General features: G+C 49.7%; 2 protein-coding genes across 3 annotated transcripts in view; one reads left to right on the plus strand and one right to left on the minus strand.

Annotated features, from left to right (window-relative positions):
- Positions 1–3,037, plus strand: part of slc25a26 (solute carrier family 25 member 26) — a 37,645-nt gene extending 34,608 nt beyond the window's left edge. For both annotated transcript variants that reach the window (XM_064305173.1, XM_064305172.1), the window contains one exon: positions 2,565–3,037. In XM_064305173.1, the coding sequence (XP_064161243.1) occupies positions 2,565–2,661 (97 nt within the window). In that variant the 3' untranslated portion in view covers positions 2,662–3,037. The remainder of the gene's footprint in view (positions 1–2,564) is intronic.
- Positions 3,038–4,321: 1,284 nt separating this feature from the next.
- lrig1 (leucine-rich repeats and immunoglobulin-like domains 1) overlaps positions 4,322–27,920 on the minus strand; it is a 40,585-nt gene continuing 16,986 nt past the window's right edge. The window contains exons 3-18 of the mRNA XM_064304581.1: positions 27,512–27,586; positions 21,009–21,146; positions 20,631–20,774; positions 19,453–19,596; positions 18,726–18,869; positions 17,566–17,709; positions 15,719–15,799; positions 12,791–12,862; positions 12,234–12,305; positions 11,569–11,732; positions 10,765–11,085; positions 9,939–10,220; positions 7,377–7,814; positions 7,005–7,136; positions 6,223–6,507; positions 4,322–5,982 (exon numbers count right to left, since the gene is read on the minus strand). Coding sequence (XP_064160651.1) covers positions 5,753–5,982; positions 6,223–6,507; positions 7,005–7,136; positions 7,377–7,814; positions 9,939–10,220; positions 10,765–11,085; positions 11,569–11,732; positions 12,234–12,305; positions 12,791–12,862; positions 15,719–15,799; positions 17,566–17,709; positions 18,726–18,869; positions 19,453–19,596; positions 20,631–20,774; positions 21,009–21,146; positions 27,512–27,586 — 2,866 coding nt within the window. The 3' untranslated portion in view covers positions 4,322–5,752. The remainder of the gene's footprint in view (positions 5,983–6,222; positions 6,508–7,004; positions 7,137–7,376; positions 7,815–9,938; positions 10,221–10,764; positions 11,086–11,568; positions 11,733–12,233; positions 12,306–12,790; positions 12,863–15,718; positions 15,800–17,565; positions 17,710–18,725; positions 18,870–19,452; positions 19,597–20,630; positions 20,775–21,008; positions 21,147–27,511; positions 27,587–27,920) is intronic.

Consider the following 27,920-nt stretch of genomic DNA (forward strand, 5'->3'; position numbering starts at 1 on the left):
AGTGAGGTCAACAGCCAATCACATTGCATAAATCCACTTTTAACATCAGGTACATTTTGGACTGAACTAACAGTTCTTTTGCAAGCTCAATGAAAAGTGACTTTATTGTCTTTAGGACTCTAATCAATTTGGCCTATATTGAACTTATGTTTTATATTCATGCATGATATGTAATAAATGTTTATGGTTGCATAGTTGCACGTTACGTTTGAGTTTATAACAAGAGAACCTTTTGATCACAGCCGGGTGGAATGTCATTAGGGCAGAGTTGCTGGTCTGAAATGTTTGTAATATTTTCATGAAGAGAAGATTTACAGCAGATGATCTGGAATCTTCTGGAAACTTCACAGTAATCTCCCCTGCTTCCTTATTGACTGTGTTTTTTTCTTTTGTAAGTTTCCTGATTATTTGTTTCTGGTATGATTTATTTCTTCACCAATGGATTATTATCTTTATCTTCCTGTACTTACATCACAGGGCAAATTTTTTTTAAATGTGATTAAGAAAGCAGCCAATAGGAACTTGAGAATGGAGGAATGCAGAAAAATCGCTCTCTGACGCAGCGATATACAGCGCCACAGCTCCGTAGGCACACAGTTACAGTGGAAAGGGGACCATAATTCCAGAGGGCAGAGCCCTGACAGTTCTGCTGGTGCATGCCTTGTACAAATTGCTCTGCTTTAAAGCTGTAATTATGGTAATAGGCCCAATTGCAGTCTAGTGAAGCCATAAAGTGCTTCCATCTGTCTGCTCAGCCCCCGAGCCCTGCGCCGACTTCCTCCCCGCACACACCGCGACAGCGCGCGGTCTGAGCGCCGCGTTCTCACCGCGCTCCGCCCGCGACATTTCCCAGGCTTTGAGCCGCTTCTCGGCAAACAGGCGAAAGAACGAGGGGGACACAGAGCCTCTCTGTCTGTGCTCTGGCTCTGGCCCCGGCAGCCCGTTTTACTGGGAGGTGGGAAGGCGCAGTCCGTCTCCTCCTGACCGTCAGTGCGCCGCTCCTTCCCCCAGCCCGAACCTGGCCTCGCAAGCCTCACATCTCCCTGGAGCCTGCAGCGCGTGTTTAATGAGACGGTCTCTCATCCAAGCATCTGGCCCGTGGTCATTGGGTATTTTTAGCCGCTTTAGTCATCGATAGAGGGGCGATTGGCTGTGCTGTGGGATGACGGGCCAGCGCGACCGTAGGGCCGCTGATGTCATCGGTGAGTCAAGGAGTCTCGGGGGGCAGGTGAGAGAGGCTCAGCCAGATCACCCCGAGCAGGTGGGGTTGCTCAGAGACAGGAAATGACAGGGGATTGAGCTGGACTGAGGCGTGCTGGGAAGGTTCAGACTGTGGAGGGGTGAGGCAGAGATCACAGCACTGAGATGGGAAACTCCATAACCGAGGACGTTAGAACCCTGAGATCAGACCAGCCAATCCTGAACAAGGGCTATGTCGAAAAGGTTAATTTAACATCGTTATATAACCCTTCCTCCACCCAACCATAGTACATTGTTTAAAAAACCTGAGCCTAAATGATTCTAAATCTAAATGATTATTTTAAGCCTTGGAACATACCTAAAGCAAAAGCAGATCGCACCGCACACGAACGCACCAAAGCGCACATGAAACGTTCGCGATCATCATATTGAGATGTAGATGAAAGGTGATACAGGCGTAACTCCTGACTCTATTTCAGTCCGGACGATGACGGGCATAACCGTGTGCGGTCCGCGCGCGCGTGCCCCATGCTTTCGTGACACATTTCGAGAAATACGCCCCCCCCCGCTAATTCGTCCTGTAGTTTCCGAGCATTCGGCGAGCATGCGCGCCGCGTCCCCTCGGAACACCCGATCCGACCCGGAGCCTTCGAAACGGCGGGTTCTGCGGATCGCTGGGATAGCCGGGAGATGGCTGGCATGCTTGGCACCTTGTACAGCTCTGCAGTTGACAAAATTGATGTATTAGCAGTTAAGGCCGTTCGCGACCCTGCATGGATCCTAACACCAAATTGAGACGCAGGCCCGCACTTGCGACTTGAAACAGGCTAGGTCGGACGGGCTCCGGTCGGAAGCGGGGAGAGGCAGGGCGAGGAGCGAGCACGCTGCTTGCACGCCCGGACGGCGGAGACGAGCATCGGTTCGGGGAGGGCAGGGGGACGAGTGTGGGTGTCAGCTGGCCGTCCATCACGCACGGCAGCCCCCCAGGCCAGGATTAATATCCAAAACAGCTGCGCTGGAGAAGGCCTTGAAAGATCGCAGTGTTTTTACGGGCCGCCGCGTTTAACCCCCTCCAATGTCAACAGCCTTCCAGCCCCGCGTTCCGCCAGACTTGGCCTTTAGTCCTGCGCAGAACGCGTTTAATCACCTTTCCCTGCCTACAGTCCCATAACATCGGGGTGTGAATTCAAATGCGTTTTCTCCAGGGCCTTTGGAAAAGTAGTCTTATTTTGTTTTGACGAACATTTTTACTGACAGCATTTGGTCTGATATTGGTATTAGATTAACTGAGCCATTGTATTATAAGGTTTTAACTATTACCGGTTCAAGGGAAGCAGAGTAACTAAGTGGTGCTTTCTTTTCAGGCTTTTCGCCGGCAGTGTCCCTAGGATGGCCTTCATTAGCGTCGGGGGGTTCATCTTCCTGGGGGCGTACGAGAAGGTGCGCAGCATGATGCTGTAGGAGCACGCGCTCTGGGACGGGACGGGACGGGGCGGGGCAGGACGGGAGCACGGGCCAGCAGGCGGAGCAAGACGAAGACCCTCCCCTCATGAAGACCCCTTCCTGACCCAGTTTGAACTGGCCATGAAAAGAGCTGATGCAGGACACCTGGTGTCTGCAGTGCGCTCGCTCACTCGCTCGCTCGCTCCCCCTGATCGCATTACCCAGGGATCTGCATTCTTGGTCAACAGCGTGCGGCATATTGAGTTTAACAGTGTAAATTCCAGTTATTTAACAGCACAGATTGCTTTCAGGGAGAGGGAATTTTACAATCCAGTCGTGCTCTCTATGAAATTTGTGGTTGCAGGTGTTTTTAAATAAAAAGTCAATAAGTCTATAGAGTATGTGTTTATTTCTTTTTTCTCTCAGTGGTTCAGCTGCATCTAGCTCACTGGGAGTCGGCAAGAAGAATCGTTATCTCCTTTTTTTTTTTTTTACTTTGAGCCCAATAGTGAGGGCTTCCTCCATTGATGAGGCAGTTATGGGTAAACAAGCACTCATAACAGGCACTCTTCTTTTTAAATGGGTTGTGCTTTATTAGGGGAAATAGGCTTGTTATATTGAGCAGAGAACTCATTAACACACACCTGTTAGGGCACTGTGCAGCAGATCACTTATTTCCCTTAGAACTTTAACTACACAAATTTCTCCTGTGTTTTGCAGTGGTAGGGAAGGGGGGCGGGGGGGAGGGAGGTGCTACCGGTTGCCGGGAATAACCTCAATTGCTCCAGTAATATCCAGCTACAAATGAGTAATATGTAAAAAATATTCACAATGTAAGCTTCCCTGGATGAGGCCATCTGCTCAGCCTGCAGTTTATCACAGATGTTTCTCTGGACTGGCCCATGTGATCAGCTCATAAATCAAAGGAGTATGTTCTGAATGCATGCAGCAGTACTGCTGTGGGGGTGGAGTCGGCCAGTTCTGAGGACAGTTACACGGATGGAGTGAGTTATTTCAGGCTGTGGAAATGCACAGGTGATGGAAGGACTGACTGCACAACACGGACAAGGTGGGGCGCAGTCACAGGGTCAGCACACACACCTGCTGTTAATACACTACCAGCATGCACAGCACGTATCATGTACAGTGTCTGCCACTATACGCCAGTGTACGCAGCACGCATGATGTACACCGTGTCCACGGCTATACACCAGTGTGCACAGTGCGTATCACGTATCACGTCCACTGCCATAAGTTTGTTGAGAAGCAGAGTTTGGACCAGCGGTGATTGGACCAGAGGCTCTGGCAGTGGGCAATCCACCAGTAAAGATGAGAAGGTTCTGCGACACCTCCGGGAGCGAGACCGATCACCTCACAGGTGCTAATACAGTAAGTGTCTGGTGTCTGGTGTCCACGAGTGCGCTGCCAGGAGGCAAATGCTCGGCATTTCAGAACTCTGCATCACTTTCATATTTGTTCCATACCCCCCCCCCCCACCCCCACCCCATCACACTCCCTTGAGGTAGAGTGTTTCAAGTTGACTGTCAGCTTTGAGCATGATTCATAGTTCGCTGGCACGTAGGTCGCTTAGTCAACAAGTCATGCGTACAATACACCTTCAGAAGGAAATTTAAGTAACAGAGCCACACCGGTACATAGAAGAGTCATTACGTGTAGGTAGAGTATTAAACTGGACTTTTAATAGTCACTTCAATGCCATGTTAGACACTTCAACATTTTTTTAACATTGTCAATGTACAGCGGTTTTTAGAAAGTTCATTTAAATAAATAAATTTGACAGATAAAGAAGCGTGTTTTCCCTCTGTGTCCTTGAAGAGTCCGTTTGTACACACTTTTGACAGAGTCCAGCCAAGTTCGTAAGCCAGAGACTGAGAATGATGGTTCTTCCTTTTTTATCATCAGTTGTTTTTGTTTCTCACCAAAACGAAGTGGAACAAAAACTACAGTACTGGCCTTTCCTTAGTGTGTGCACATTATTTTCCAACATGAAGGCACTGACACTGTTGAGTCATGGTATCCCAGAACACCCAACAATGATTCCATGTGAAGAGCTTATGGTTTCCTCGTTTCACAGCTTGCTTTGCGTTTCGTCTTGGCGCGTTTACAGATTTACGCATACAGGACTGGGATCGTTTCAAGTGGTCCATGGTTTCTATAACCACAGTTTAACAAACCGGCATCTGTTTGAAAAGAAGCATTTGAGGGAGGGTGGGTTTCTTTTTTAGTACAAACAAGGATTCTGTCCACAGGTTATCGGCACCAGCTAAAGCAGCTTTCAGAGTCAGTACATTAGGAGATGGAAGAGCCTTGATAATGTATTATGGTGAACAACAGAAAAAGTCATACACGAAATCTGATTATAAACTCCTATTGCAATACACTTCAAAATAACAACGTATCTTTGTCTGACGTTCTATCTTTAGTACAAAAAGTGCTTAAAACTATTTCCCAAAAATCCAATTTTATACTGTTAAACATAATGAATAAATTATATCAAAGCTCTTCCTTCATTAAAAAAATAAAAAATATGGATTGATTTAAGGCCATAACTGACATTGCATTTTTGTCAAGTGCAATGAACATCACATGAAAAAGTACCAACACCTACAATTTCTTGAAATAACCTTAATGGGAGCTGGGGCTTGTAGTTTTTTTTGTTCATACAATAAGGCACCACAGTTTAGACACTGAAAAAGCTGAAAAGTCTTGTTTAAAAAAATCTACCATCACTCTTTTTCTCATGCACCGAATAGATTCAAATACTCTTTGTAAAAGTTACATATATGAAAACTCTTATGTACAGTCATATCCAATAGTATTTCTTTTGTCTCTGGCACTGTACAGTATTCCCTACATTTGCATGCTTCAAATGCAAGTCATGTTTCGAACTAGCAATGACGCTTCCCACGGGAAGATTTAAAGTATGTACAGCTGAAACGCTCGGGAGGGATCGCGGCCCACGCAAGCTTCACCCTCAAACCTCCGACACCCCTCCCCCCGCCCCTCGCCTCTCGCCTCTCCTTCCGGGGTTGAGGTAGCAGTTTCTCAGTGCAAAGAAGAGACGGCGCTGGCGTCCGCGCTGGCCTCGCTAGTCGCTCGCTCGCCTCAGCGGGGTGCACTCGCCCGTGACCAGGTCACATGACCTGGGAGGGTGCCCATTGGACAGCAGGGTCTGCCTGGCGTCCGAGCCGCAGTCACTGTCCGGGCCGTCCTGGCCGGGGGCTGGCAGCTTGACGGGCTTGTGAAAGGACTCCTCTAACGATGGGGCGTACACGGTGGCCAGGGGTAAAGACGTCCCCGCGTTCTTCACATGAGAACCTGGAGCAGGAGGGGGGGAAATCTGATGTTAGTGTACAGGTTTACAACACACCCAACATCCAAAAGCCTGACTAGTACGGCTGATTTACTGATCTGGGTCTGGGTCTGGGAGGTCTAAATGCCAATGGATCTTAAATATTCTTAACCAAATCTCTAACAGTCTACATTTAGTCCCTTTCACTCAGTTTGGGTCAAATGAATTAACCGGTGCTCAGCCTTAAGTATTAATACAGTTCCCACCTTTTCTATCACAACTTCTTTTTGGTGATGTCACCCTGTCGTGGTTGCTGGGAAACACCGGTGCCTGAATGTCCCTTTTGAATGTCCCGTTTGGGGTCCCGTTGCAGTGTGGCATGCTCACAGGCCCCAGGTCTTCCCCTCGGGGTCTGCTGTACTCCACGCCCCGGTGGTTCTGCTGGTAGTCCACGTCCAGGGGCCGCAGCCCATGAGGAACATAGTCCGACTCTTTGGAGTAACCGCTTCCGTTCTCCAAGCAGTCCGTGCAGATCACCGGACCATCAAAACCTATTCCAGGAGACCAGGGAAAACACAGCACTGTAATAACGCCATTTCCTTACATGGCTAAGTAACTGCACAAGTACGAAAAGGGTAATTCCCCGCTAAGTCAACAGCTAGTTGACCTCATCCCTTTTGATTTTCATGAAAAAGTCCAGATGTTTGCTTACAATGCCATTTGCTACAAGATTGAATTTGATCCAGAGTCATTATGCCTTCAGACAAAAAAATTGCATATGATCACTTTTTAATCATTAGTGAACCCCCCCCCCCCACCACAGCCAACATAAAGACCCCATTGTACGAAGGTACAGTGTGTTGATTTTGGTGGCATTTCAACTGAATACAAATGTAACATCTGCATTTTTACATGTCCCCTCTACTCCCCCACTGCACAACCACAAGCTATACAGAAGCAGAATGCCACTGTTTCCACAAACAGAGACCCCACACCCCCAAACAGTATTATATTCCACAGAAAGGGACGCCCCCCCGCACCCTCCTACCGTTGCTCTCAATGTGTCCGTTGGGCTGGGGTCCACCGCTGGACTCCACCCGAATGCACACTTCCTGTCGGTCTGACAGAGTGCCCTGGGACGACAGGTAACTGGGGACGTCCGGGGGCACGATGGTCTCATCTGCACAACAAGGACACAAGGGTTAGAGCTGTGGAAGGTGCCAGGCTGAGGCAGAGCACTGGTGTTAGGTACTTGAAGTCTAGTTTTAGCGAATCTAGAACCACTATAACAAGCTTCTACGAGAGTTGGTGTGTAGAATTGACACTATAAAAGTACACAAGTCCACACTAATGGACACATAGTTACAGTAGACACACGCATAATAAGCAGCAGTTAGAGAGCTGACAGTGACCATCTCACCCGTGTTGGTGACGCTGCACTCCTCGCTCTTCTTGCGGGTCTGGTAGATGATGCAGACCCACACCAGGGAGGTGATGACGATGCTGGTGACCACGGCGATGACGATGATGCCCACGGTGATGGTGCCGTCGGGCCGGCCGACGGGGGCGCTGCAGGTGGCCGAGTGGAGCACGGTCAGCTGGCTGTGAGCGCGCTCCGTGCCCAGCCGGTTGGACATGACGCAGGTGTAGCGGCCGGCGTCCTCCAGGGCGGCGCTGCGGATGATCAGCAGCTGGTTGCCGGGCGTGAAGTGGTGGCGCTCCGTCACTTTCAGAGGCTCCTCCCCCTTCAGCCAGGTGATGCGGGGCGGGGGGCTCCCCAGGGCCTTGCACTGCAGCGCCACCGTCTCCCCCACCACCACGCTGCGGTCCTCCAGGTCCTGCGCCAGGTGCGGCGTTTCTGTGGACGGGACACGCTCACCGTCAGCGCGCTCACCAGCACACACACAGTCAGAGAACTCTCCTACTCACACAGTCAGCACTTAACCAGCATGAAGTCAGAGCACCCCCCTACACACTCACCATCACTGCGTTCACCAGCACACACACAGTCAGAGAACTCTTCTACTCACACAGTCAGCACTTAACCAGCATGAACAGCCCCTAACACTCACGTCAGACGCCTACACCTCCGTCAGAACAGCCCACACACTCACGTGTCCCCATCAGAACACCCCTACACACTCACGGTCAGAACAGCCCCCTACCACCGTCAGACAGCCCTCACACCATCAGTGCGTTCACCAGCACACACACAGTCAGAGAACTCTCCTACTCACACAGTCAGCACTTAACCACAGAAGTCAGAGCACCCCCCTACACACACTGCCGACACTCACACAGTGTCACACTGTCGTCAACAGCCCCCCTACACACTAGCCATCATGTCAGACAGCCCTACACACTACGTCAGAACACCCCTACACACTCATGTCAGAACAGCCCACACTCACTAACACCCTACACACAGTCAGCCACGACACCACCACATCGGGACTGTCCAGAACACCCTCTCAACACAGTTATAGTACGATGCAGAACTGACGAATCAGGTCACAAACACCCCCTACACACTCACTGTCAGAACAGCCCCCTACACACTCACGGTCAGAACAGGCCCCTACACACTCACTGTCAGAACAGGCCCCTACACACTCACTGTCAGAACACCCCCCTACACACACAGTCAGAGCACTTCCTGCTCTCTGCTAGGACAGATTGATGTTTTGACACATTGGTGCCAAATCTGAACTAAGCAATTGCATGTGTTTACTTAACTAGTTTAGTTCCTATTTGGCATCAATACGTGAATGTACCACATAACTCTGTTCTCCAACCAATTTCAGAATGAATGCTTCCTTTTTATTGCCCCTCCACAATATTACTGCTCTCAAGTTTGGCATTGTAAATATGACTTGAAACAAGCAAAACGTTTATCAAACAATATGGCCGAAAGAACAATCGTAAACCACTGGAACAAACAGTAACATGGGAGACACTCAGAACCATAATTTTATGAAATACAAATACTAAGAAAGCTAACCTACTTAAGTAAAGACTGAACACGAAGGGGGAAAAGTGACTGTGACTGGGACAGAGAGAAAGCTGATAGAAAAGACCACACTGACTGTCCTTAAAACTAGATTCACTCAGAGATGAAGGGTCACCATGCGTTCTGTTGAACCAAATGGAATCAAACTTTTTACACAGTCAGTGTTTCTCACTTCGCTCTCTGTAATGTTAACGGATTAGCTGAAGAAGCATTTTCTTCTTGGCTGAAAATGGAAATCTGGAGATCCCACTGTTCCGAAGCCACACTGTTCCTAAGCTACACAGCTCCTCGCTGGACAAGCCCGAAAGAACTACGTGGAAAATGAGCTCAGACTGTCGAAGCAAAGGTCGTCTTCCCCGGTCTCTGTTTAAAGGCTTCAGGGTCTGAGAAACAGTTAACAAAACAGAAGTTGGGAAGAGAGGGCCTGGGTCCAAGGCACATGTGTCTGTCCCACCCTGACGCTGCAGCTGAGAGGCACAGAAATGGTAACAAACACCCTTCTGTGAGATCCTCTGTCCCAGCCCCCATGTGACCTAACCTATGAACCCTGACCTCTGACCCAGCAGAACAGGCCACAGCTGCTTGAACAAAAAACATCCCGTGATGGAAATAATGCTGACAAAATCCCAGAGAGGCTCTTTAGCGAGCATGACGGCAGTGCCGTGGGTGGTGGTGAAGGGGGGTGTAGATGTAGAGAGTTGTAGCAGTGTAGATGTTGAATGGTGGATGTAGTAAGCTGCAGCAGTGTAGATGTTGAATGATAGATGTAGACAAGCTGCAGTAGTATAGATGTTGAATAATAGATGTATAAAGCTGCCGCAGTATAGATGTTGGCTGGTAGATGTACAGAGCTGCAGTAGTGTAGATGTTGGCTGATAGATGTAGAGAGCTGCAGCAGTATAGATGTTGAAGGGTAGATGTAGAGAGCTGCAGCAGTGTAGATGCTGATGGGAATAGCAGAAGCGGTCTTACCCAGCACCATCAGGGTGGCGTTGGCGGAGATGGTCCCCGCCGTGTTCTGCGCCGTGCAGCTGTACACGCCCATGTCCTCGGGCTTCACGTCCATGATGAAGAACACGTCGTCGTCCGGCATCACGTGCATGCGGCGCTCGCGGGCCGCGGGGAAGTCCGTCCCGCCGTCCTTCTGCCAGGCGATCTGGGGCACCGGGTGGCCCTCGGCCGCGCACTCCAGGCGGGCCGTGGTGCCCGTGCGGATGGTGATGTCCTGCGGGGTCTTCACGAACGAGGGCAGCACTGCAGAGGGAGGAGCAGCCACCGTTAGCTCTGACAGGACTCTCCACGCGAACGCGAGCCAAACGCGTCCACACGCACACAGAAACAGCGCTCGAGAGGTTCCGTCCCGCTGCACTGAATCTGGGCCCGGTTTGGATGTGAAGGGGTGGAAGCGCACGGACTGGAAAAAGGCGGTAAAAGTGATGCAGTTAAATCAGTCTGTTTCGAATTCCACCCACATAAAGACGCTGCTGAATCTGAGGAAATGTGTCAGACTGAGTGGGACCACAAAGAAGCGGAAAAACCAATTTCTTATCTGGCTTCAGCCCGTGGCAGACGGACACTCGCTTTCCCTTCTGCGTTTAATCTCAGTGTAGCACTTTCCTCACAGTACTCATAGTTGAGAAAGCAATGCCAAACAACACCGAAAGACCTAACGAAGTTCCATGAAAGTACCAATCTGTGAAACATACCACAAGAAAGGAAAAAAGCAGTTTCGTTTTCACATTTGACTTTGTTGTGACTGCTGCGTGTGTAGCGGCGTGTGGGCGAGCTCATGCCGTACCGTTGACCGTGAGGCGGGCCTTGCTGGAGTAGGAGGAGCCGAAGTGGTTGGTGATGACGCACTGGTAGCGGCCCTCGTGGGCGAAGGTGACGTGGCGCAGGTGGAGGATGGTGGTGTACTCCATGACCTCGCCGTCGCGGGCGCGCACGTGGGCGAAGTTCTCCACCTCGGGGTCGCGCAGGAACTCCTGGTCCTTGCGCCAGGCGAAGGTCATGGGCGAGCTGCTGCTGCTGGCCGCCCTGCAGGTGAAGCGCACGTCCTTCCCCAGCACCGCCACCGTCGTCTCCGGCTGGACCGTGATCTGCGGCTTGGGCAGGTCGTCTTGGGAAAAATAACACACACCGTCAGACATGTCTGCATACCTGTCTGTCTACAGACCTGTTCATCCATTTCCCTCTCTCTATCTCTCAAACACACGCAGTAAAGACCTGTCATCTGGGGCTTTGAAAGTTCATCTGTAAAACAGCAATGACCATCATCCCTAACCCTAAATCCATGTGAAAACATAGTATACTAAGCATACTTGATGTAGACTTTAATTATACTTTCAAATATTAAGTATAAAAAAACACACAGACACACATGCACACACACACACACACACACATAGGCATGGATGCACCCACCTGCTTCATCTAACAGTAAAAAGCAGTTATTTTTTAATTCACAAAGACAGTTTGGTGGTCAGTAACAATAGCTTGCCAAGCTGACTTTGTGAAGAAAAAGCGCAATAATTGTAAGTCATTGTTAAGGACGTTACACCCAGAGTCAGCAAGCTGCCTACGGGTTTGGGGGCATACTCACCACACACAAAGCTTTCAGCCTGGGCCTGGAAGATGCTGATGCCCTTCAGGCTCTCTGGATGGGCACAGGTGGCAACGACACCTGCCTGCAGCCCCCTGGCCACCAGCCACTCCGGAAACCAGCGCAACTGACAGTCACACAGGAGGCTGTCACTCTGGATTTGTCTGGGAGGGAAAACGCGAGGAGAAGCCAGTCAGGCAGTTAATTCTGTGTACTTTTCTATGACAAATCAAAACTTGTACATATGTTTTCCTTGTTCATCACATATACATTTCTATTTTATATATATATATATATATATATATATATATATGCATTCATAAATTTCATAAAATTTAAAAATGGAAAGCTTTAAATGATATTTTAAGTAAGAAAAGTTGAACATTTTTATTTTAAAATCTTTAAACATTTTAATATCCAAAAAAAACTTGCAACAAACAACTGGATCATCACTACATTCACACTGTGAAAAACAAAATCATATTGTTTGGTATGACAAAAACAATGAATATAAAACCTGTATTGAGAGTGTTGATTTAAAAAAAATGGTGAGATGGCATAGTGCCATTGTTCCATTGTCAGAGAACCCTGCTAACTCTGCATAATGTGTGTTTGGGAGAGAGGGAGAGAGGAAAAAAGGGGGGGGAAGGACATAAAGAACTCACAGGTCCTTAATACTCCGCATCTTCACAAAAGCCTCAGGTTGAATGGAGCGGATGGCGTTCTCGCCCAGATTCCTGTAGAGAGTTTGAACAGAGGGGGCTGTCAGCCATGACAGAGCGGGAGAGCGGGAACACTGCTAATGCTAATTTCAATACAGCGCTGCTCTGACACGCTCCGAGAGGCTTTCAGGACCGTCACTGAGCACACACTTCAAACAGGGCGAAAAAACCAAAGAATGTTTGACCGAGGACATGCCGGATTTTTCGGTAACTTTTTACATTTTTCTTTACAATAAAAAAAAAAAGAAATGTACATGGGCTGTGAAAAAGCTTATATGAATTCCATTTCTTCTACGAAGCTGACCATATGCTCAATAACTTTGTTCCCTGCACAAGGAAAAAAGGCCAAAGTTGAAGTCGACTAACGAGGGGGAAGCAGCTGGCCCCACAAACTGCCCGTCTTCTCATTTTACAAAGACGCTATTAAATTGCTAGCAGCCCTCTCAAGCAGCCACTTTTGGCAGCCACACCGGGATCGCAGAGCATGCTGGGATACTCACAGGTGCTCTAGGGCCTCCAGGCCTGAGAACGCTTTCTTGGCCACTGATTTGATCTTGTTTCCAAACAGAGTTCTGCAGTTTCCAAACATGTAGGTCCCCCCAAAAAAAGGGAGAGAGCAGGGGAACAGGCAAAGAGGGAGAGAGAAAAGGGGATGGGAGGGGAGGTGGGGGTGAAAGGGAGAGAGAGAGAGAAAGCACAATTAGTTTGGCTGAATCTGATAAGAGAAGGGGTTTGAAGTATTGGAAATCCGAACTGTGTAGAGATTAGGAGGGTGAAGGACTCGGGCTTGCGCAGTTCTTCAAAGCACACTTTTATCTTTATTAGAATTTAATAGCGATGACAGGGTGGAGCCCTGAGCCCTGGGTCCCGTGAAAAGGAGGGGTCCCGCAGTAGGACAGCGCAGCTTGTAAAGTAATAAAAGTACCCTTGTCGAGGCCGGGTTCAAGCAGAGAACAAGCGGCTTGCCCCCCTTTTTGGGGGTCTAATCCAGGCCGGTCTTCAAACGACCCCCCCCACCCCTTCGCAAGACAACGAAACAGGCCCCCCGATTCAGAGCCCTGCATCGGAAGACTTCAATCCCCACACAAACTAGCCTGTCAGGAGCAGGGCCCGAAAGCTCCCCAATTCCACTCTTCCTTCCAGAAGGATTAAGGGCTGAGCAACTGTCCTTTTCTGTCCTCCACAAATCCCCCCATTCATCCTCCACCCACTAACATGGGCTTAGTGACCCACACTCCGCCACTGCTGGCATTACATCACCTTAATTATTTTAAAGTGCAGATAAACACACCTATTCCAGGGGATGCATCTTTCTAACAGATGCAGAGGTTGCAGCAGACGTGAGATTGTTCAATCCAGATTTTAATCCAGGAGAAAACAGAAGTGGAAACAATAATAATACTGAATCAGGCCAGTTGATAAAATACATCTCAAAATAAAGCAGACCGGAATGGAAAATGAACGCATGTAATGTAAATGAAATGGATGCCACTCCGCCCTGGCTTGTAGTTGTAAATTAATTTTGTCTGGAAATTTAGTCCTTCAATGAGTCCGTGGCTACGGCATGCCCCACCGGGGGGGGGGGGGTTTGTGGCCCGTCCCGTCCTGAGAGAGACGTCACCTCTGCTCGCCCCGGCCTGCTTCCCGCCGCCGCCGCGGAAACCGCCCCAGCGGCTGGGCTTAATCAGAAACAAATGAGCAATCTCCTGCCCTGCCGCTCCCGCGACGGGACAGCTAAATCCCGTCTCTGCCCCGCCACTGGCTCGGTGGGGGACGAGGCCGGCTAGCCTCAGAAAGGGAACCAGACTGACCCGCCCCGAGGGGCTACAGGGAACAGCCGCAGCCAAAACGTGCTCCTCATATACACTGACACGCTTTCACATTACTATATTGCATGTGTCTGTTTGCAGGAAGCAGTATCCAGGGCAATGTGCACACTAACATTTTACATACTACCCATAGATATTTACTGAAGCAAACCAGGTTAAGTTCAAGGATGCCAAAGGCCACAGCAGCATGAGTCCACCGAGGGTTTAAACCTGCAACCCTGCTGGTGAGATATGACCATATTGCTGGCCCAAAAATTTCAACAATGAAAGGGTTTGAATGCAGGTTGACATATTTGGATGACCCTGTTGCTTATGGGCTACTATTATAAAGTTGTGTTTAAGTGAAGGGCTAGTTTGTCTGACCACCGGCTGCCTGCATCATCTCTGAAAATATACATTCACACAATCAGAGGGCCAATATGAGGGCGCAGTGCCGTTTTCCCAGACCGATATCTGGTTGTGTGACTGAGAGAATGCAAGCACGCCACATCCTAAGAGATCACTTATGGGTCATACGCTCCCACAATGGACATTGGGAATCCGTTTTTGGAAGGGAACAAAGAAGGCGAGCTGCACTTTGATGTGGTGCCTCTGCCGTTCCCAGGGCTGGTGAATGGCCTTTTCCTGCAGGGATCTGCCTGGCCCGCTTCCACCGCTGCTCCCGGAGCGGGCGGCGGCACGGGGCGGGGGTGGGGGCGGGGGCGCGGGGCGAGGGAGCGGGGCGGAGCCCACGCACGTTTGATGTCCACGGCGCTCTCCGCCCTCCCATTTCGCACCTTCTCTCCCCCGGACAACGTGCTCTTGGCTTGGGTTCATGGCTGCCCTTTCACTGGCTAATCTCCAAACACATCAAAGGCCCGGCACCCCCCCCCCCCCCACATTTTCACTCTGGCAGATCTGGCCACTATTAATAACAATTCTATTATATACCTACTGCAGTACAGTGTGTGGCATTGGACTATTTATGTAAAATTTTAGAATTTTGACCTTTGCGTGGTATTTGTTTGGCAGATGCTAGGAAAACTAACACTTAACATTTTATATCTATTTACACAGCTGGGCACTGTACTGCAGCAATCGAGGTACCACGTTCAAGGGTACAATGACTGTGCTCCACTCAATCTCCGTTCCTTATCCGTGCTCCTGCACTCTTCCCGATTCCAATAGATTCCAGCAGCTTCCAATAGACTGCATTTGCAAACTGACTACATGCTAAGCATAAGACCAGCCAATAAAATAGATATTTTCCCTGGATGGGTAATGCATCCACACCACAAAGAGGGACAGCACTACGTCCCACTGCATGAGAAACCCAAGCGTGAGGTCCGCAGCCTTCCCGAAGAACTCCACGCGCTGGCCAAGCACGTCTCTGCTGGCCGTGGAATGGGAACAATGGCGGGGCGGTTGAGAAGCTTTTCAGACTTCAGACTGAAGTGGGTCCCGGGCGCTGGGACGGCCCTCCGGCTCAGCGCTCTAAATCACGCCCCCGAAGTCTCCCCGAGTCACGGAGGGAGGGGGGGGGGGAGGGGAGGGGAACAAAAGGCAGGCTGGCGAAGGGGCTGAAAGGCTGAAAGAGGCGGGGAGCAGCGGGACACTCACAGCTTGTTCAGGCTGTCCAGTCCGGAGAAGGCCCCATTGGTGTCCTCTATTGTGCCCGAGATGTCGTTATGGTCCAGCTCCCTGCAGAGACAAAGAGAAAGGAGCTCAACGAGCTGCCTGCCAGTCTTGGACAGCTCCTATAGCCCCTGGTGGGGAAGGGCCGGGACAATGAACATCTCCACCTCTCCCCACACCTGGTATACAAACCAAACTGCTCCTCTCTGCAACTCTGCCAGCAAAGTCCAGGAAGGGGGGGGGGGGGGGCACAAGCAGTATAATTCAAGCATAATTCTTAAAAAGCAGAAGGACATGCTGTACTATAATCCATGTTTGTTGAGGCATTGCTGAAATTCCATCCAGTGGACAGCAAAACTGGTGGTCAATGTGAAAAATCTGGTATGCGACAAATTGCTTGCAATTGCCTAAAAATGTTCTGGTAACTTCAAATCGAGCAATAACAAAAATCAATTCCATTTGAAGTTTTGGAAGTTCCCAAGCGCACAGCGTGAATGGATTGCACGATGAGTTTTTTGGGGTTTTTTTTTTTTTGTTTGTTTTGTTTTTTAACGGCCTTCCACCAACTCTGCCAGGCCATTTGAGCGAAGCGAGCATTTGAATAATAATAAAAGCAGCACAATGATGCGGAGAAGAGAGCCGTTGCTTGGTGGCGCGCTTTGTTTTTCAGCGCTTTGGAAAGGCTGGAAGGCCTTTGAGTCCGTGCCATTTTCTCCCCTCTCTGTCTGTCCCTCTCTGGGCTGTGCCGGCCCTTTCTGCCGGGTCCCCCATTCTTTCTGGCTGGCTGGGCGTGAATGGCGGGCGGCTTGTTAATCAGCGCGGTGCGAGGCCCCCCCCCCCCCGCAGGCCTGACCCCCGGCTCAATGGCTCGCTGTTCCAGCGCTTTCACACCCGCCGCGGGCTCCTCGGGCCCCGGCCAGCGACGGCCCCCAATTAAAGCTCGCCCGGCTCCCTTTCAGCAGGGGCCGGAGCCAGCCGCTCCCTCCCTTATTAGATTAGAGCGGGCTCTGAGCGCGCCCGGGAGAGGAAGGCCTCCGCGGAAAAAGGCCGGGCCTTTTGGGAGCAAAGGATGCGAAAGGAAAAGGGGAAGGGAAAAGGAAAGAGCGAGACAGAAAAGGGAAAATGACAGGGGAATGGGGGGATAGAGAGAGAGAGGAGCGAAACAGAGTGCCTTTCACACACAATAACCCCTCCCAACCCCCACCCCCCGACTCAACCTCCACCCTGAGCCAGTGGGAGGAGATCTATATGGGCCTTGGGTTGTCACCCCTCTGAGAAAATGTGCATCGCACAGGCCTCATTCTTTTCAGTGGGTCTGGACCCCCTTTCCCCCTTCCCCACCAACGGTTAGGCTCGTCACGGCTGGATTTAAAAAGGACACTCTCCCGAGATGTTCTGAACCAGGAACACATTACATCCCAGTTTTCTGGGAACCAAACCCCCCCCCCCCCCCAAAAAAAGACTGAGCCATTCTCTGACGATTGTGTGACAGTACTGGGGAAACTCATCTGTTTAACACGCATCTGTTTCAGTGTGCACACTGACATGGGCACACAATGCAAATCCAACCACTGCCTTTGGTATGAATTTACATCAATTTGCAAAGCATTCGAATTTTTGCAGACATTTAAGCCTGGATTTAATCAACATCTGACAGTAACTTTGACTTGGACACAAATAAAAGTGCACTAGATGCAAATGCGATTTAGGCACAAATATTGATTTAATCCAAACATTCGGTTCCCCGACCCGCTCCAAGTCTGACATATGCCTTTGTTGGTGATGTGGAACCTTGTGTTTGGGGGTGTGTTGTGCATTCAGGAGTGACTTACAGGATGCGCAGGGCCTTGAGGCCTCGAAAGGCCCCCTCCATAATATGGCTGATGGAGTTGTGTCCCAGACGCAGGGTGTGCAGATCCCCGAGCACTTCCAGGCTGTCATCGTCCAGCCTGCTCAGGTTGTTATAGGACAGACTCCTGCAGGAACACCCGAAACAAACACAGATTAAAGCTGGCTGCAAAGACACAGGACTGATATAGAAGCAGGCTGTAGCTATATGCATTTTATACCATCTCCAATATATCTTACAAAGCCTTTTATGCACAGTATCCTTTTGTGTACCTACCGCTGTAAGTTAATCACCGCCAATGGCTGTTTTTTTAAAAATCTTTGCTAAATAAATGTGCTGCAGAAGTCGTAAATAAATGAGATTTGTAACAAATTCACTCCACAGCAGACACAGGCCTCTCTTCCGTCCTACAGCAGCTGTGACATCACACCTGTTGCAGACACTTCCTGTTCGTAGCAAGACCACAGAGTGGTACAAATGGCCATTCTCTCTTCTGGAAGTGGCCTGATTACCTTCTGTGCCCCAGCCCTACTGCTCTGTACCGGTGTCAGCCAGAGCCTCCTATTCACAGTACGGCTGTGGGGATTTGCATGGCTAAGCAGCCATGCTGGAAAGCTTGACCACGGCAGTTACAGTTACGTCAGGCCGTACAGACCTCCTGTCCCACCGTCTCGCTCTCAGCTAAGACCTCACTCACGTGAGGCACAATTAGAAAATGGTGGGAAGGTTGTTCACGTCATACGATGACGCATAAAAAACGGTGGTGAGGAAAGCTCGCCAGGCTCATGCGTGCCTTCCATGACTAAACTGACCTGGACAACGTGCAGAGATGCGTACGCTCACAGCCTTTTAAAAAAGGAATGAGAGCATGCTCTTCAGGGCAGGAACCCTCGGAGGACATGCGTAATATCGACAACCGCACCAGCAGAAGATTACATGTTTTGGCATATATGTTTTGACATGTGAATGAGACTCAGCGAGTACTTAGGCACTTTCAATCCAACCCGCCATTATGGGATAAAGGGGCTTATCTTCAGAAAGGCACCTGATATTGTGCTTCTAGTGACTAATTTGGCCTTATTATCTCAGAGGGAGTGGCCAGGTCTACGTGGGGCAGACTGGGCAGTGCAGGGTTGTACTCACAGCTCTCTAAGCTTCTGGCAGAACTGCCAGCCATCAGGATTGATGTGGGAGATGGAGTTGTTGCTCAGAAAGAGCTGAAGAAGAGCAGAGAGCCCATACAGGGAACCACTGTTCACTTCCGTAAGGCTGTTGAAGTCCAGGTGACTGGAGAAGAAGAAAAACATGTCAGAGTCGATGTGGAACTATGGGAAATGTAGTTTAAAAAAAAGGAATAAAAACATATGGAACACACTGATGCATTGAATCATATATCTGAAGTCAAGATTTTTTTTTTGTAGTAATTTTCACTTTGTGTTCTTAGTATCACTTTAATACATACATGATTTTTTAAATTATTTTTAATTTTCATTTTGTTTGATTTTGTTTTGGACAGACCTGGCTAGGTGCTAATGCTTAAAATGAATCTTTGAGCCAACTCTGGTACAATACACTGACTGCATTAACATCCATGTTGAGAATTGTCTCTGCTAAAGCTAACAAGTATACATTTTAAATAGAAATGAATTGTGTTCACATATCAGTCTTTGAGTAAAAATAGATCAAAAAGCATTGGTTATTACATTAATAAAATATCAACACTAAATGTTTCCCAGTTAAGACAGGGCTAAATATAGCAGGGGAATGGTGTTCTCCACATTGAGTTCATTGATCTTTTCTGAATGCTGAGAGTAAGTAAATAAACTGGGAGGAGAAGGTGCACGAGCAGAGGAAAGTTCAGGACACTCACAGCGCCTTCATTTTGGCCAGGCCCCAGAAGGCCCCGTCGGTCAGCTTGCTGATGTTGTTCCTCTGGAGCTTCAGCACCTCCAGGCTGCTCAGCCCCTGGAAGGTGAGCCCCTCGATGAGCCTCAGCCTGTTCCTGTTCAGCTCCCTGCCAAAGCCAAGCAGAACCGGGACACGCGGTCAAGCGTCGCGACCACCCACGCTGCCCCGGGGCCGCGTGGTACAGCGGCGCGAGCGGTCGCGCCGTCACCAAACGGCGGACCCCGAGAGCAGACGTCAGAGGAACTCCTCCGCGGTGCCTGTTCTTACCGGGACCGATACGTGACCTTTAAGGCTGGGGCGAGGGGTAGGGTTTCAGGACGGGGTCGAGGGCTGGGGCCAGGGCTGCTACAGTAAATTTGATCGTCAGCACTCAAAATTGAACACGTGCGCTCGGGTATCACTGGAGGTACAGTATATACCTTATCTAGGGTATTCTATTAAGCGCCTCTGCACTGTCTATTGTGTCGACCTCTTCATCCATTCACCCGCACAATGAGAGGTCGCTCTCCTCACCACTATCATGGCAGACATCTGCACCTGGTGCGTACGATGTTTGGTATCAACGCTACGGAGCACCAGAGCCATAAAGACTCCCACGCAGCCTTTGTGCAGGCCGCCATGTCGTACCGAGCGGCGGGTGATACGATAGCCCACAACCCACCTGCAGATCAGGAGAAAGCATAAAAAAAAATAAAAAATGACCGAGAGAGAAACCGAAGACTCGGGAGAGATGGGACTCGTGTTTCGATGAAGGAGATTTCCATTACAGGCATCCTTTATCATGCACGCGAGTGTTGAGATACAGATGTGTCTCTGAGATCAGTGCGCTGGAGGGCTAAGATGTTGGGAGGAAAAATGCAGCTCCCTTGAGACGCATGGAGTCTTGGGCTCATAAATCACCCTTTATTGCAGCCTGGTGTTTACAAATACATGTCGCCTGAAGGGAGGGGGGAAAAAAAAGAGAGCGAGGGGCCTCTCCCAGGGGCGGACGATGGTGGCTTTTTCCGGTACGGGAATCGGGTTCCCGCCCGTCGACCCCTGCACCCCCCCACCCTCCCCCCAACCCTCCCCTGCTCACCATGTGAAAAAGTTCCCGGTCGAGATGAGTCCTAACCTCGATAACAGACGGGCGATACTCACAGCTGTGTCAGCCTGGGCAGCTGGAACGCTTTGACAGGAAGCTGGGAGATCCTGTTCCTGCTCAAACGGAGCACTTGCAGGGTAGGGGACAGGTTGTGGAACACGCCCGACTCCAGGTGGCTGATCTTGTTACTTCCCAGGTACCTGCAGTGACCCACATGCACACACAGCATTATCAGCAAATGCTAAGTGGACAAAGTCTCACACTCTGTTCATTCAGTGCCAATTAATCACACAGTAAATGGAGAATGACAAGGAAAATTGTAATATGATAAAATCAAGAGAAGAAGAATAATTGGCAGAATTATGTAACCCAAAACTCATAGCATGTGAATATATGCACACAATGGTACGTGGAAGATGACAAAAGCCATTTACAGGTATTTGATGTGAAGGCCAGTGGGGAAACTGGGAGTCCGGATCTCAGAGATGTCATTGTTGTTCAGGTCTAGTGTCTCCAAGGAGCTGAAGTCCTTCAGCAGCTTCCCGTCAATGCTGCGGATCTTGTTGTGGTCTCTGTAAAAAAAAAATACAAGAACCCATCAGCACCACCCCATTTTAACAAGAAAGGTTCAGGCTGGTCCATCACATCTGAGCACAGTGAACATGGCTGGACGGTCGGAAAAAGACAAATATGCAACAAAATCAGCAGAAAGTGCTGTGGGTCAAGTTACTGTATCGTAAAAGATGGATGGACGTAATTAGCATCAAGTACGCATTTAACTGCTGTATCGGTTTAAGTCATCAGTTTTTTGAAAGGTGAACATTCCAAGATGTTTTTTACAGCATGGACAGATCTGACTGCGGAGCGGAAAGCAAAGCTCAATTGTTTTTCCAGCATCGCCCAGTCACAGACGTCCCACTGAGCGAGTCCTGAGAAGGAGGGAAATCAGACAGGCTCTTAAAGCATGACGATGCACGCGAGACCACGACAACAGGGCTGCATTCTGCATTAAACAGCCGAGCAGCTCCTCGCGGCTACACAGGGGGTCCCCCTCTTCGGCCAATCAAAGGGCTCTCTCATGGGAATGTGTCAATGGGCCTTTTGTTGCTGAGCGGGATCTTGTGTCAATAAGCACTCCAGGGTGAAGGAGAGGAGAGGAGAGGAGAGGAGCAGCAGTCTGAACGAACGGCCATTTGTCACCAGACACTCCAACACTGGCGGCCAGTGCACGGGCTTCCCAGAGGAAGTCCGAGCCAACGGTAGACACACAGCACGTCTCCAGGCCTATTCGACTGAGAGAAAGCCACAGCTCCATGAAGATAAGCTGTTAACATCATTCGATGTTACTGGATAACATGGGAACGGCTACGTCGCACACCATTGGAAAAAGGCATTGTATACACTTGTCAGATAAGACAACACTCACGCACAAACCTGGGGGATTAGATTAGGACTGGCAGTACACACGAACAAATGGTGTAGCATTACTGGCCTATCAGCCTTCAGTATCTACTAGAGAAGGACTCTATCTGCTGCGTCATAGTCCAAAATGATCCAAACAAGAATGAGAAACAGGGAGGGTAAAAATACTGCACTTTTATTTTGGGTTGTGCAGAAGGAATGACAGGGCACAAGCTTCACATCTGCCATTTATTTTGGTGTCGGTGCAAATCCACCTCCAAGGACGGAATGGGAAGCACTTGATCTTTTCCCCTCCTTGGAATTCTGGCCACTTCCTTTAGCTTCCCATTGTGGACGACAGCGCACACAGCACACACACATGCGCACACACGTATACCCATGCAGACCCACACACACACACACACACACCTCCGTTCCATTGCCCAGCTCCTAAGGGACACTGTCACATGACCTGAGATCAAAGCCAGCAGTGTGTGACACTATGGCACATTCCTCAGCCCGCGCTTCCCAGAGACCTCGGCTGGAGTTACAGCATACTTTCCCCTTCCAACGGTGTGCCGCCCACCGCTCACCGTCAGGAATGGCCGACCTACCACCCAGAATTCCCAGTTCTCAGCCAAACCAAGTTAGAGTTAGCCATGTCTGAGAACAATATTTTAATAGCACCAATTTACACAGGCCTACTGCACTTAAACCCGCAGCATTAATTCAAATCAGGGGGGAAATTCTACTTTCCTTTCATGCTTCAAGCGAATCCAGGAAATTGTTTATTCAAGTAAGTGTCTTACAATTGAGCAATATAGTGCTATACTGCAAAATGTAGGACACAAGCACGTTCTCTCCGAAGTGCTGGAATCTAAGCCTAAGATAAATGTACTGTTGGCTGTTTACTCTGCTCCTGGTTGGGAGTTTGGGGAGGAGGGTAAGGGGAGGGACCCCACCCCACCTGAGTAAACAATGATGTAAAGGGACGTGTCGGGGCAGGGCAGGGCAAGGGTGCGGGTGCTGGGAGCCTGGAGAAACTTCCAGGCTCAGCGGGAAGTCTGTTGCTGCTGACCAGCGGGGGGCCATGCTGATGGAGTCTAAGCTGGGCAGGGGGACGGCGGAAGGGGGGTGATATTAACAGCTGCTGACCCTATGTTCCATCTTAAAGGCCAAACAGCCCATCCAACACAATGTTTCACCCCTAACATATTTACCGTAGAACAGTTTATATAATGCTCATTACTCCACTGAAATACATAGGAGGACATACCTCTTGGTTTTGGTGTCTACAATAAACAGTGCCACTGGACTATAACTGATAAAACAACTAAACTGATAGCTCTCACGAGAATGGGCCAGCGTGTGATTTTTACCATCATTGCTTCGGTGGCTCGGACTGAGGGAGTTCTTGGGTTACGTTTGATTTGGGCACACTCATTAATCCCACTGAAGCGCCATGATGGGGAGATTAGCAGGGTAGTTGGTGTAGGCCATGATTAGATTGTCTGCTTGATGAAATACAGTGACCACATCCAGGGGCCAGAAGCTCATGGAACAAACACAAACAGGCTGCAGAGCACACAGGGACTTTATGCGGACCTGATGCTGGGCTCAGGTCACGATGCAGACCTCCAGTCCAGATGACTACACGCACAAGGTGATTTACTAATAAATTCTCTCCTAGTGTTGCTTTCTAGCAACATGGCCGTCCCTCCTGCGGTAGAGCATATGGGCTGCTGAGCGATCCTCAGCGGGTCTGCCCAGAAACAGTGCTCCAGGACCTGGGCTCCAGAAACAGTGCTCCAGGACACGGGCTCCAGAAACAGTGCTCCAGGACCTGGGCTCCAGAAACAGTGCTCCAGGACCTGGGCTCCAGAAACAGTGCTCCAGGACCTGGGCTCCAGAAACAGTGCTCCAGGACCTGGGCTCCAGAAACAGTGCTCCAGGACACGGGCTCCAGAAACAGTGCTCCAGGACCTGGGCTCCAGAAACAGTGCTCCAGGACCTGGGCTCCAGAAACAGTGCTCCAGGACCTGGGCTCCAGAAACAGTGCTCCAGGACCTGGGCTCCAGAAACAGTGCTCCAGGACACGGGCTCCAGAAACAGTGCTCCAGGACCTGGGCTCCAGAAACAGTGCTCCAGGACCTGGGCTCCAGAAACAGTGCTCCAGGACCTGGGCTCCAGAGAATCAGCTGCTCCAGCCTGGCTCCAGACAGTGCTCCAGGACCTGGGCTCCAGAAACAGTGCTCCAGGACCTGGGCTCCAGAAACAGTGCTCCAGGACACGGGCTCCAGAACAGTGCTCCAGGACCTGGGCTCCAGAACAGTGCTCCAGGACCTGGGCTCCAGAAACAGTGCTCCAGGTCCTGGGCTCCAGAAACAGTGCTCCAGGACACGGGCTCCAGAAACAGTGCTCCAGGACCTGGGCTCCAGAAACAGTGCTCCAGGACCTGGGCTCCAGAAACAGTGCTCCAGGACCTGGGCTCCAGAAACAGTGCTCCAGGACCTGGGCTCCAGAAACAGTGCTCCAGGACCTGGGCTCCAGAAACAGTGCTCCAGGACCTGGGCTCCAGAAACAGTGCTCCAGGATCTGGGCTCCAGAAACAGTGCTCCAGGATCTGGGCTGCAGGTTCCTGTCCTCAGGCCACGACCCGCTGAAAAGCCTTATCTGTCCTATCAGGAGGACCGCACAAGGGTGCCTGTGTGCCTGCAGCCGTCTCACAGGAGGTCCCCGTCTCCAACAAAGACTCTGTGACTTCAACATGATGAGGAGCTTCAGTACAGCTCAGCAATTACTGTGTGCCGCTCTATGTAGCTGTAATGTTTTATAAATGTTTTATATTACCAGAACTTACCAAAAGAAGTCATTTTAAGTTGTAATTTTCAAAAGCAGTGAAAATCCCAGCACCTTTTTAAGTTTATTACTGAAGGTCATAGAGAACATTATGCCTTTGCGTTTAGATTGCGCTGTCCCCTAGAGCAGTCATATCTTAAAGCCCGCTGCTCACAATGGCATGCGGCGTGGAAACCAATTCCATGCGGCCCGACTAAACTTGGCGGAAGGTACTCGCATGAGGCAATGGACAGCTGCTCCAAAGCGCAGCAGCTAACTAGCTGGCACAGAGCACAGCGCGGAACGGCGTTTCATTTCGGACGTTAAATCTCCCGTTTCAACAGAAATCTGAAAGCGGAGCCGGCTTTCATGTTCGCGACAAATGCTTTTCTGCTACAGTGAACCTCTCTTCCTTCGGTATCGGAGAACACTGCCGTCTGACAGCATTCCAGCTGGTGAATCAAGGCCGAAGGAATCCGGCGAGCAGCGTGACCTAAGCGGATCGGCGGTGCAGAGACGGGAACCCGCTCACAGAACCCGAGACCGCTGCTCCTGGCCAGGGTCTCTAGCGCCGATGATGTCATTCTGACCCAGCCCCCCGCCCCCACGCCTTTATACTGTAAGGCCTCCTGATTGACAACAGCGGCTGCGGGTTCTACTCCTTTCAGCTGTGCAGCTTTGTAAAGCTATGTCTTCCCATCATGCAACTGGGCTGACAGTGCTCCACAGCAACAGGCACCTAACCAGTCCCAAAAAAGTAGGCTAAATGTCTTACGCTGATGTTTATGCAAGCCCCTTTAAAAGTAACGATACATGCATTCAAGGGCTGTGCAATAAAATATGCATTGTGCAAAAGTTACATCTTTTGCTGACAAAAATCTTTTTAAAGCTTATCTTTTTAAGAAAACGTATATTTCTCTTAAATACGCATTAGACACCACGTATAAACTGTCAATTTTTATACCCAAATGAAATAATGATCATCACTGAAAAACACATCAGTGGCTGATCATAAAAAAGAGAAGCATAATTACAGTGTGAAACTGCTGCCGCGGGGGTAATAAGGAAACCGGAGTGCACCCCGGCTCTGTGGATTACCAAGGAGTGAAGCAGAAACAAACAAGCAGACCCCGCGCAGGGAGCCACAATGGCAGAAACAGCCTGTGGCTCTGCTCTGTTCTGCTTGAGTGAGAACCTAGAATTCTCCGGCAACACATGGGGAGTAGGCCAGAGCTGGAGAACAAGGCCGGCTCACTGTCCGGCCAAGCCGACAGGCAGGACAGCACTGCGATTGTGTGCGCCTGTTCAGTGTCCACACAGCTGAAACACACGCGCAAACACACACACAACACACACGCGCGCATGCACACACACACACACACAAGAGCACACGCACAAATGGCTGCCGATTGCTCTTCCCAAATAGGGCTGTAAATCTCCGGTGAGATGCCAGCAGAGGCAGTCCCAACAGGCTCCCGGTTTCATGACCGCTACCAGGACCCAGACAAGCACAGGCCTCCAGGGTGTGCCATGGGACCCGGCTACAGCTCGACAGCTAAAACCAGGTCAGATCTTTCAGTGCACTTTCTCCTGCATCCATCAGCTGAAGACAAGGGTGCCTTAATGCACACCATATCCACATTTGAAGGAAAAACACAGTTATAAAGCCATAAAACAGTTGTTTAAACAAACCATGCTCTTTTATTTAAGTCTGGAACAGATAAAGCCAATTCATGCGAAATTTCATGCCAGCGATACTTCATCCAGAAGGGGAAAAAAAAGAGGTGTGTTTCTTTTTATTTTGCATTCTTTCGTTCGGAGTGCTGCAGTAGTGGTCTCTGAGAGGGTCAGAGCAGGTCTCTCCGACCTGCACTTTCATTCCACTGTAAGTCACTTCATCTACAGACTGCGCCTTCACCAACGGAATTTCCCAAGCTTTAACCTACAAAAGAGCCGCAAACATGATACTGCTCACTGATTGGTTTCAGTCCTGCCTGCAAATGGCTCTGTGCCCAGGGAGGAAGAGGAGGGGTGAAGGGGGGAGGGGGGGGGGGGGGGCTGGATGGGAGTTATCTGTCACACTGGAACCGCTTTAACACTACTCTCCTGTTTGCAGAGCAGTTCGGAACCTGTTCTCAGGGATCCATCCGTTATCCATTATTTTCATGTGTACTCAGACCTATCCAAACATTTTAAATCCAGGAAAAGGCAGTGATCTGACTGCAGTTTAAAGGTCTTCTTTTGAACGCTTATGACTCACAAATATTCAGGGAAGAAAGAGGAGTGGCTTACTTCTGCTAGCCAGACTGAAGTGTTAGTTTCCTGTGAGCGCCCGGTTTCTGTTTGCTGTCATGATCGCCCACTGATCTGAGAGGAACGGGCAGAACTGAGAAGCACTATTGTGCAAGAAACACAACGGCCTTCTGTCTGTAATTAAATGTGTGAGGACACGCGGCCTGCCCTGCCAACACAACAACCACAGAGAGCGGTTCAGAACAGACAGCTGTCTGGAATTCCTCTCGCACCTCTGGACTGAATTTCGGTGTGTTAGTAATCAGCATGGGGGCCTGGCAACTGTATCCATGGTCAAGGCAGAAAATTCCTTCAGCAAAATATAAAACTTTATAAACACTGATATTATGCACCAAATCAGCACAGCCACAAAATCATAATAATAAACGAGAGCAAATGTACTTACAGATAAAGGGCAATGATCTTTGAGGAGACCGCTCCAAAAGAAGGAAAGGAAGTCATCCCATTATGACCCAGCCGCCTAGAGAGGAACAGAAATATTAGGATGATACAGTAATGTGCACTGTATCCATTTCATATTAAATTAAACCAGCATTAGTCTGAACAGGCACAGCAGTCAGTCAGTTGGATTTATTTTAGCATAGCAAAGAACTGTCACAAGACACTTGTCAAACGAAATGGCTCACTCAACATAAATAGTATTACCAATAAAAACCTGATGAATAACCTATGAAGTAATGCAGGGAGAAAGTGACAATAAAAATAGCTGACAGAAACAGAGGGAAAGTTACTATCCAGCAATTAGGCCTTCTCTCTGCATAAAATATTTACGGTCAGTGTTTCAGACTGCCAGC

The sequence above is a fragment of the Anguilla rostrata genome, chromosome 13, assembly GCF_018555375.3.
Source record: "Anguilla rostrata isolate EN2019 chromosome 13, ASM1855537v3, whole genome shotgun sequence".
Taxonomy (NCBI): Eukaryota; Metazoa; Chordata; class Actinopteri; order Anguilliformes; family Anguillidae; genus Anguilla; species Anguilla rostrata.